This window comes from Vicugna pacos, chromosome 36 (genome assembly GCF_048564905.1).
Source record: "Vicugna pacos chromosome 36, VicPac4, whole genome shotgun sequence".
NCBI classification, from domain to species: Eukaryota; Metazoa; Chordata; class Mammalia; order Artiodactyla; family Camelidae; genus Vicugna; species Vicugna pacos.
In genome coordinates this window covers 8,049,024-8,060,192 of record NC_133022.1, presented here as the reverse complement: position 1 = coordinate 8,060,192, position 11,169 = coordinate 8,049,024, and the positions used below count along the sequence as shown (strand labels likewise).

General features: G+C 42.8%; 1 protein-coding gene across 1 annotated transcript; it reads right to left on the bottom strand.

The window, feature by feature from the left end:
• Nucleotides 1–6,493: 6,493 nt before the first annotated feature.
• Nucleotides 6,494–7,788, bottom strand: LOC102527558 (oocyte-expressed protein homolog). The gene is made up of 3 exons (XM_072955549.1): nucleotides 7,528–7,788; nucleotides 7,154–7,333; nucleotides 6,494–6,803 (listed from the first exon to the last, which is right to left on the bottom strand). Exons 1-3 carry the CDS (start codon nucleotides 7,706–7,708, stop codon nucleotides 6,655–6,657), a joined length of 510 nt encoding a protein of 169 aa, XP_072811650.1. The 5' UTR covers nucleotides 7,709–7,788; the 3' UTR covers nucleotides 6,494–6,654.
• Nucleotides 7,789–11,169: the final 3,381 nt, after the last annotated feature.

Sequence of the window (11,169 nt, the reverse complement as noted above, 5' to 3'; positions counted from 1 at the left end):
AACAAAGCTGCAGAGCTGAATTTAACAAGTTACTAGCTTACTTTCAGAAGAGGCAAAGAAAAACCTTAGGCGAGTGAAACTTAAACACTTAAGACTCAAAATCAGTGCGACCCAACGTTTCAGTTGAGGCTGCAGCCGAGTCGAATTAAGACTCAGCATTGTTGTTTTGTTTTGTTTTGTTTTGTTTTACCCCACCTAAATAGTACCCATTTGACCAGAATGTCCTATTCTCTCCTTTATAAGAAAATTTACTGTGTAGTATGTAGTGAGCCAATGGAATATTTAAGAGTCTCTGACTATTCTGAAACTTGGACAAAAATAGCCTATATATACACCCACATGGACATGACTGAAACCAGTTTATGAAAGAAAATGGTAGGATATATAGTACATACCCTTGGTTGGAGGGACTCAAGAAAAGAAGGGAGGTTGAACTTTAAATACAAGAATTTCGGTGTTCTAAACTGCTGTATAAATTTCCCTATGCCTAGAAAGTATTGATTTTTTTTAAAAACTCAGTTTCCTCACCAAGGAGGGCATAAACAGTACCAAACTAATGCTGAGTCTTCACCCAGATCAACGTCCCCAGGCCTCCTTAATCTGCCCTCTCAAACAACCTGTCTTACAGAAATTCACCATAAACAGGTTCACATGTAGTTTTGAATTTTTGCATTGACTTTTTTTTTCCTTCTAGCAGCTTGATATTCCTCAGGATGGGGACAGATTGATTTAGCCCCTTCCTTCACTATTGCTTGCTTGGTTTGTTTCCAAAATTACTCGATTACACACAGTTGCCCTGAAATTCTACTGGCATCATCGTGTCGATGTTGGAATATTTCCCTAGCAGAGCTTCCTAGATGTGGAACTGCTGGGTTACAGAGTGAGCCCCGTTAAAAGTTGTATTGCCAAACTGTCCTGCAAGATACCATACCAATTTATTTTTCCACTGCAGGGCAGGAAAGCTCTTTTTGCTAGACTCACCCAAACTTGGTAGTACCAATCTGTATCACCTCCATGTGGGTCATTTTTTCCTGTCTAGCCCACTATGTAGCTTTAGAGAATATTTTAATATCTTAGAGGACTGGCCTGTTCTCACTGGGCAGTTGACAGTTTTGGTCGTGTGATTTCCCAATGAAGCCATTTATTAAAATGCATAAGACACTGATTGAAGGAAAATGTGTGTATACATATGGCTTCTCAAAATATTGGTTTTATTCTACAAAGGTATGCTCCAGTGCTCATTATATTCTTTAAATTACGTGTGTATTATGTATACACAAAGAAGTGTATTTTACCTATTAAAAGAAGATGAATTACATAGGAAGACTCTGCTTGGAAACTGAGGCCAAAGGCCATCAGACGATATTATTAAGGAACAGAGGCAAAAATGACAGAACTCTCCTAATTCAAAAAGGTTCATGCACCTGAATGCTCAGAGCAGCGCTATTTATAATAGTGAAGATATGGAAGCATCCTGAGTGTCCACTGACAGGTAAGTGGATAGGGATACGGCAGGTACATATACCACAAGGAGCATCACCTGCTTATAAGAAATCGTGCCATTTGCAACAACGTGGACGGACCTATTATGTTAAGTGAAATAAGTCAAAGACAAATACTGTTGTAACATATATAGAGTCTAAAAAATAAATGAATATATCTAGCAAAACAGAAACAGACCCACAGACATAGCAAACTGGTGTTCACCATTGGGAGAAAGAGGTGGGGAGAGGCCAGGTGGGGCAGGAGTCTAAGAGGTACGAACCACTACATATAATATAGACAAGAAACAAGAATCTATTACACAGCACAGGAAGATATAGCCATCATTTTAATAACTGTAAATGGGGTCTAATCTTTAAAAATATTAAATCGCTATGTCATACACCTGAAACTAATAGAAGACTGTAAATCTACTATACTTCAAATTTTTATATATATTTTTATGGAAGTACAGTTAGTTGACAATGTGTCCATTTCTGGTGTAGAGCACAATGCTATAATCATACAGGAACATATATTCATTTTCATATTATTTTTCATCATGTTACTACAAGATATTGAATATTGTACCCTGTGCTGTACAGTATAAACTTGCTTATATACTTCAATTAAGTTAAAAATACAACCACCACACAAGTCTAGACACAGCAACTCTTGTTTGTACATTTTTGCAGGTAAAATGATTAAGGCTAGTAAAGAGGTCAAGATAAACAGCTTTGGAATAGACTGACTAGAGTCATCAAAAACAAAGTTTCATTGCCACTAGAATCCATGGAAAACTTTTCAAGTTCAGCTACAGAGCACACATGATGGCCTGTCCAAGGTCTTCCTGCTGCTCCATTTTAATTAAGCCATGTTGGCACTACTTCCATCACCAAAATTTCTCAACTCCACCCTTTCAATCAAAACAGGACCTTTTACAGTATCACTGAGTGGGGCAAAAAGCCAACCATGTGCCTCCTGATGCGATGCGCCAAGAAACACACAATATGATTCATCTAGTATTTTTGCCAAAAATATATTACACAGACCTAACCATGAGGAAGTGTAAGCACGGGAGACAGAAAACCACAGACAGTGTGAGAACAGTGACTCTTGCTTGAACACTTTGGGGGCAGGGGAAGCAGTTTAGCAGCAAATAATTTAGTGTGGACAGTGTCTTTGAATAGGCACATAAAGGTATCACAGGATACAATTTCAGTGACTTATGGATTCTCTGGGAAAGCCTGAGAGTCCCGCTGTGGAGCACACATGACAGGCTGTTGTATTTCAGCCTAGTTAATAAATATTTGCACTACTGATCTTATAATTCTTCACTAGAAATCCTGGAAAAATCTTATTTACAGCCTTCTTGAGTCCTTCTGGAGCATCTGTATAATTAGACTTTAAGAAACATTCTCAGCCTATAAAAGTGGTTGTGATCATAACTGGAATTACACTGAGTTCTGGGAAGAACTGACCACATCAATTCAACACTGGACTCTGCTATCCAAAAACCTAGTGTTTCCATTTATTCAAATGCTTCTCTTTCCTCCTTCCCTCCTTCCCATTAATCAGAAATAGCATGTAATGAGTTCAGATTTTTATCATCCCTAAGGCAACCCTAAGGAAAAAAAAACTTTTAACTAAGTAATCAAAATGATATATAAAGATTTATCCAACACAAAAAACAAAGAAGGAAAAGGAAAAAGACCTGGTAGGGATGAAACCAAAATTGTAGACAGAAATCCAATCATACTGATAATTACATTAAACTAGAAAGGGCTAAATCCTCCAATCAAACAGCAGAGGTATTCCAACTAGATAAAGAAGCCAGATGCAAAAGATGACACTGTATATGATCCTAGTCATATTAGATGTTCAGAAAAGACAACTTTGTGGGGACTGAAAGCAGACTGATTGCCTGGGGCTGGAGACAGTAGAGACGGCTGACGGCTAACGGGCACAAGGGAGCTTAATGAAGTGATGGAAATATTCAAAAGTGGGTTTGTGGTGATGGTGGCACAACTTGCAGATTTACTAAAGAAGGAAATGCACACTCAGAATTCTATATTATGTAACCAAGGGGTGACTGCATGTTTTGAAAACTGCAGTGCAGTAGCACTAATCCTTAGTCTGTAAAATAAACATTGACCACTGACAAAGATGGACAGCCATTGGAAGTCTCATACACTGCGGAAAGGATTGCAAATCGGTTCAGTCACCTTGGCAATGGGATTTGATGTCCACCCTCTAACCCAGCAAATCCAGTCTAGATACATACTCAATAGAAATGCATGTATGTATGCACCAAAGTCCTGTGCAAAAATGTTCATTGTAGGTCCAAATGGCAAACCACCAAAATGTACATCAGCAAAATGGACAACTAAATAATGGTTTATTCATACAACGGAACTAGAATTGCTTGCAACCTGGATAAGTCTCACAATGATTCTCTTTATATTTAAGTCAGAAAAGTAGTTATTCTGGGGAGGACGCCAAAGGGGGCTTCTGGAGTGCTGCTCATGGCCATTCTTCTCTGGGTGCTGCTAAATGGATGCGTTCCCTTTGCAGGGTTTAAGGAAACTTTTTACACTTTGGATGTGCATGTCTTCTGTATGAATAGAATACTACGTATGCATCAGTAAAATATTTACTACAGTTATACAACAGTATTTAGAGTAGTGGAAAGCTATGTGAAGAGAACGTGTGGGTAGTGAGATTTTTTGAGTAATTTAATACATTGTATATGCACTTACCCTTCAAAAATACAGAATGTAAGTATGTTTACGGTCAGAAAAATCAAGAATGGTATTCTTATTTTGAGTGTGGTACTAGTAGATATTTCTATTTTGGCAACTTGTTAGGGAAAACAAATTGTCTTGCCCCTCATAGAATAGCAAATACTATAGATAATTCACAAATGAAGTGTATTCTAATTCCTCTCAAAAAATAAAAACAATGAAAAGGAGCACGAATGCAGCTGTGCATAAAAATCAAAGCACGTGGGAAAGTACGGTGTAGAGGTCAGATCCTGCAGGCAACGTTTTGATTCAAACCTCACCGCATCCCCATGTCCTGGCTCTGTGGCTTCAGCAAGTTGCTTACGCTCCGTGCATCCTCTTTAGGTGCTTGGCACAGGGCCTGGTGTGTGATGCAGTAAATCCATAGCTAATGTTCCCCCAAATTCTGAAAGTTAGAATGACACAATCACTACCCTGTTCAGACATTAAAAGGCTGAAAAGTCCATAAAGATAGAGTTTTGGCACACTGATGAAAGTGAACACAGAGAAACAAAACAAAAATTAAATGTTGTATTAGCTTTCCAGGGCTGCTGTGACAAAGCTCCAAACTGAGTGGCTTAAACAACACATATTTTCTGAAAGATCTAGAGTCTAGAGGCCCAAGAGCAAGATGTCAGCAGGTTCAGTTTGTTTGAGGCCCCTCTCCACACCTTACAGCTGGCCACCTTCTCCCTGTGTCCTCTCATGGTCTTTCCTCTGTGCATGCACATCCCTGTGTACATATTTCCTTTTATTTAAAAAAAAAAAAAAAGCCATACTGGATAAGGGCCCATCCACCTGACTTCATTTTATCTTAATTACTTCTTTAAAGACCGTCTCCTGATACAGTCACATTCTGAGGTTCTGGGATTTATGACTTCACCATGTTATTGTGTTTAAAGACAGAAAGAGTAAAAAAAAAAAAAAATTTAATAACTTGGTTTTGGGTAATTTTTGAAAATTGGAATAAGTTTTAAGCATAACCCTTTTTCCCAAAGTGTTGAACAGTCAAAATTGTACAATAGTATTGCCAGAAGAAAAAAAAAACCACAGATAAAAGCTGCAAATGGTTATCAAATTTTTTCACAGGGAGAAAAAGAAAGAGCTCCTAAGCTTAAATAAAGATGGTGGGGATGAAGGGAAAATCACACGGAAACCATCATTGGTTTAACTACATACAGTAAAAACTTTTCATATGAGAACCATGTAAGAAGCCAAGGAGGGGAAACTTCATTACAATGGACCATTGTTTGTTACAAGAGCTTATGTAGATAAAGAACTTCTTATCTTCAGAGTTGAAAGAAGGAATGATAGGAACGAATAAAAACGTAACAAAGCGTTTTACAGAAATGTGAAGATAAGAGGAAAAACAATCAATATCCTTTGAAATCAAAGAGTTGTACGTGTGTGTGTTTAAAATAATTACAAATGCCTAGAAGCCATTACCACTAAGATGTGAACACCCTGCATGATTTAAATCAATGCCAGCTGTGCATCTAAAGCCACAGGAGTCTTGCAAAGTTCCCTCCCACAATTCTGCTTCCTGAAAGTGGAAGCAGCAAGGTGTGGGGGCAGTTTTGCACAGACTGGTTGCAACACTGTAATAAGAAATGGGGGGGAAAAAACCCATCTGGCCCATGCAGGACACCTCAAAGGGGCAGGGGGACAGCCTGCTGGGCATCAGGACACATTCCAGTGAACAGGCTGCCCAGGAACCTGGCTCTTTCTGGTAAATCCCAACACCAGCCAGGAAGATGAATGCCCGCAGCCTTGGCTAGCCTGATGGAATGCCCTCCCACGTGCGTGCGGGAGGCTCCGCAAGAAGGCAAGACAGGCACACCTGTTGCTACTCCTGAGGCCTGACCACCAGCTTAATAGGGAGCGCCTCTGGCCAGAAGTGTTGGCATCACCTGTGAGCTTGTGGGAAAAGCTAATTCATGGGCCCGACACACTGAATGAGAATCAGTGGAGAAGGGGATTTGGATATTGTGTTTAAGCAAATTCAAGATGATTCTGACACACTTTAAAGTTTGAGAACAAATGATGCAAAGAAAAAAAAAAAAAGACTGATCCTGCATCCCCGCCGTTTGCTTGAGGGCCTCAATGACCATACAATCATAAGAAGCTTAGTAGTTTCAAAACGGTGGAAACAAAGGAAAAAAAGAATAAACCCGCCACTATCCCGCCTTTTACGCACCTGTCACATCGAGATATGAATGAACAGAAGCAATCTTTGAAAAATGTGTTTCATTTTGAGTGAGCCAAGATCTTTATGCCATTGGACAAAAAGGAAATTTACTGATTTATTAGAATCGCACAACAAACTCATGTTTGCATCAAAATAATCAAACAACTCTTCATCAAAATACAGGAAAGAAAAATCAGACAGTTAAGGAGACTTGCCCTTTTCAACTACAGCGGTAGAAGCACGGCTGTTCTCACAAGCTCCTGACAATACTTCCGCAGCGGGGCGCCAAGAGGGCTGGGGATCTGCTGCACGTGCCTTCAAGAACTCCTTAAAATGCTCCATCTTCTCAGCTGGGGAAGGAAAAACGCTCGCTGTTTCAAACTACTCCTTCACGGGGGTTGGGGGACGGGGGGTGCCGTCAACATCATTTCTCAGGGCGGAAGCTTTGAACCTCGGAGCTGGAAATAGTGCCGTAACCAAGCTGAGGCTGGTGTGGGCAGTGATGGGCCAGAATGCATCACATCTCAGCCTACTTTCCCAAGATCTTACTTGGCCCCTCTCACAAAGGGATGCCCAGGGACTGCATGCAGCACACTGGAGTTAGGAAATGGCGAAATGTTTAGGGAAGCTGAGAGGCTCGAAGGCGGGCAGGTAAGCGCAGGGGATTCCCCCAGGGGAATGCAAACTTGGAGACCCTCACCCGCAGCACGACGTTCCTTGTGCCTCTGCGCCAGGCTCAGGATCGCGCTCTTCACGTGAAGCTGTACACGGGGCCTTCCGAAGACGCTGATTTCAACGGAGTCCCCGGATCGCACCGTGTTCACGGAAAGCAGGGCCTGGCTCATCCACTGTATCCTTGGAAGGATGTCTAGCTCCGGGCCTGACAAGGAGAGAGACACCCCTGGCTGTGGCATGGTCGAAGGGCGGAGGGGCTAGCAGGGAAGCGGAGGGCCGGGAGCGGGCACCACGGGGCAAACGTGGCCCAAGAACCTGGGCGCCAGAGGCAGAAGGCTGCTCTGCCGGCCTCCCTCGGGCTGGGGGCGGCCAGACCTCCTGCGCGCCCGGTCTGCTCACCGAAGACCTGGTCGGCCAGCCACGCCTCCAAGTAAAACACCAGCGGGTCTTCCAGGTCCTCCACGGGGAACCACCACGGCCGGACGAGAACCCGCGGCGGCAACATCAACAGCCCGTCGCCCTGGGCGGGCGCCGTCCGTTCTCCCTCCTGCGCCTGCGCAGCCCCTCCGGGGTCGCCCATGCCCGGGTCAGCGCCGGGGGAGCCCGGTGTGAGCCACTCTCGCGGGACTTGGGGAGGGGCGAGCCGGCCTTTATGCTCCTGGGGCCCCGCCCCTTCCGGTGCCCCCGCGCCCTGTTGCTGGGAAACGCCCCGCCCCTTCCGGGACACCAGCTTCCCGGCTGATGTGGGGCACGTGGGTTTCCTCTTCCTCCGTGAGCTGGCTTTCATCTGAGCCCCGGTGGCTCTCAGAGGCTCTCCGTGGTCGTCCCCACTGGTCAGGTGACACTTAGTCCCAAGGCTCCCAACACAGCACGTGGCTGATGGCCTGTGTAGTTGGAGCTGGGGACCTGAGTGGGCGGCCATAATTGTCAGTGCCCGGGTGAAGTTTTCTGCGAGGCCGGCAGGTGGGTCAGGCCGAGGGCAGGCCCGTGGAGTCTACATCCTGGCTCTTCTGCAGTCTGTGATCTGTCCTCTGATTCTCTTGTTTGTTAGCAATTCAGAAGCAAACAGGTGTGACATGATTTCAAATATAAACGCCATAGTTGGTCATTCTAGAAAAAGAGCCAGTGTAGACAATTCCTGTTTGTTTCCGATAATCCTCAGACAGCTAATATTGATGCACACTTCTTCCCAGTATGCTTAACTTTAACGTTAAGAATTTAAATTATAACAGGGGAGGGTATAGCTCAGTGGTAGAGTGTGTGCTAAGCATGTATGAGGCCCTAGGTTCAAATCCCCAGAATTTCTGTTAAATAAATAAATAACCCACCTAATTACCTCCCCCAAGACCCTCCCCCCAGTTTAAATTATGAAAGATTTCACCCATGCATGAAAGTTGTATAGCGGAGACTCATGCACCAACACCCTCCCGCTTAAAATGTTAACCATTTTCCCACATTTGCCTCACTTCTCTCTTCTTTAAAATAAATATCACTAAAGCATCTTTCCTTTCCCTCCCCACAGGGAATCATTGTACTGAAGTTGGTGTGTATCAGCCATGTATGTTCTTATATTTTCTCCAGTGCAGTTCTAGAAATAATATTTGACAGTTGTCTTAGAATAAATGGCATCTGATGGGCAATTTTGTTCTTACAATTAGTTATGATGTGTTTTTTGTTTAATCCTTTAATTGGAGAGTTTCAGTCATTTACATAAAGGGGATATTTTTAATGGGCTGCATTTCCTCATTACACCATCTAGGCTCCAACGATTATCTAGAGGAGATAATGAATCTAATTTTACCGGATATTTTTATTTCCTCAATATAATGCTAAAAATCAACATAATAATACATGCGTATTTTAAAACAAAACCTTCGGGCTATAAAGTATGCCTCAGTCTCTTAGTATTTTTTTTTCAATTGTATGTATTTTGAATATCTCTAGTTTAAATTGAGTTTACCTTACCTTCTTTAAGGTGTCTTTTGTGCTTGTGTGTTTTGGAGGAGGGAGGTAATTAAGTATATTTATTTATCTTTTTTTAATTAAAGATAGATTTAGAGAGATACACACTACATAGCATGCAGGCTGTTTCAGAATGAGAGAGAAAGGCCATGAAATGTGGGGTTTGGGTGCTCAGGTTAAAGTAAATGTAGATACACACTCCATAGACAGATTCCTACCATCTTGGTATACGAGGGAGTGAAGGAGGCCACCAGGCATGGTGCTGCCTGCTTTTATGGGCTGGGGAGCTTCACGTGCCAACAAGTGGGATATTTATTTATCTTTTGATGGAGGTACTGGAGACTGAACCCTGGACATTGTACATGCTGAGCACGCACTCTCCCACTGAGCTATACCCTCCCCTAAGGTGTCTTTTGAGAAATAAAATTCTTAATTGTAATATAGTCAGCTACATAGGTCTTCACGGTAAGTGCATTCCTCTCTCTGCTTAAGAAATCTTCCCTGCCCTGCGGTCTAAAGACATTCACTGTCCTTTCCATTAAGAATGCTGGAGTTTCTATCTCGACGTTTAAATCCTTGAATCATCTGTGGTTAATTTACTTTTTCATTGAGCATCATGGAGGTATATAAGTTCAACTTTTTATAAATTGATAAATGTTTTTTGTTTGGACCACTCTTTTAGGATGCATCCTAAAGTGAGGCCCCTTCAAATTATATACCTGGAAATTTTCAGACTCCTTTATGTAGCATGAGTTGGCCACAAGGCTGGTTTGTGGCTACCCAGTTCCACAAACACAGTGCCCCGCCCACAACACCCCATTCCCAGGAGGACCATCTCCCACCTTCCCGAGCCCTCCCTTCATTCCAAGCACTGGTGGGCCCAGCCAGCTCTGAGTTTGCAAGGGTTTCCACTGCTTTGACGCATTTCTTCTTGCACCAGAACCCCTTGGTCTTGGGGATGCGTGGGGAGAGGATGCTATTGATTCTTCCCCTAGAAACAAGTGTTTGAGCTTGCTCCATGAAAGGCAGGAGGCCACGTTTTGGAGTGTGAAGACCACACACCTAATAAAACTGAGTCTAAAGTGGAGTGTTCTCGCCCTCAGCACACTGGGGCAGGACCCCGGGACTTCACTGCACAGGCGACCCCTGCAACTCCCAGGGACTCAGGAGTAATTCCTGCCATTTAACAAAGAGGAGAATGAGATCAGAAATTCATTATCTTCAAGGGTCATGATGGGGGCTCTAAAGTGGCCCCATGGTTCAAAGTCCTTGAAGGCCCTAAATCTGAACTTTTGCATCTACCCCAATTTCAAACTTCACATTGCATGCACTTCCTGGCCGCTCTGTAACAAACTGTGTGACCCCAGCTTCCAGCTCTAAAGCAACTTGTTTCATTCATTTAAAAATATGGGAGGAGGGGCGGGTATAGCCCAGTGGTAGAGTGTGTGCTCAGCATGCGCAGGGCCCTGGGTTCAATCCCCAGTAGTTCTGTTAAAAAACAAAACCAAGTAAAACCACATTGCTTTAAGTAATATGCAAGATCCACCCACTGAAGGCATGATTTCAATGATATATGGCTTCACTGATGGAGATGCAGCTGACTTGGTGACATCTAATACCCCTCAGCTGGCTTGTATATCCACTTCTTAGTGCAGACCTCTCAAGTTCAAACAAAACATGTGCGCTGTTCTTTTGCAACCATCAGTGTAATCAATTGAGGTAAAGGGCAATGACTGAAACTAGCAAATGAAAGGTTATTAACTGGATATTCAAAAGGTCTGGAAGTTCTAGCCCATAGGTATGAATGACAAAGATGAAAATGTTCCTTTATAATTGAGACTTAAAGGACAGAGACCACCTTAACTGAAGACTAAAATTAGCATCACTAATAATGGGGCAAATTGACTACTGGTTTGTCAATTCCATGAAAACAACAAATCAGACTATTTTATAAAGAGACTATCTTATTAATCAAAGTTATTCATATTTCAAACTCTAGATCAAAGACAGAGAAAGAACATTTTGAGGGGTCGGGGAGGGTATAGCTCAGTGGTAGAGTGCATGCTTAGCATGGATGTG

Bases quoted from the DNA above. Each gene is read 5' to 3' on its own strand.
- LOC102527558 (XM_072955549.1), bottom strand. From the start codon at position 7,708: ATGGGCGACCCCGGAGGGGCTGCGCAGGCGCAGGAGGGAGAACGGACG. The intron at 7,334-7,527 runs GTGAGCAGACCG...TCTCCTTGTCAG, and splicing joins GCTGGCCGACCAGGTCTTCG to GCCCGGAGCTAGACATCCTT. The intron at 6,804-7,153 runs GTGAGGGTCTCC...TTCCTTCCCCAG, and splicing joins CAAGGAACGTCGTGCTGCGG to CTGAGAAGATGGAGCATTTT.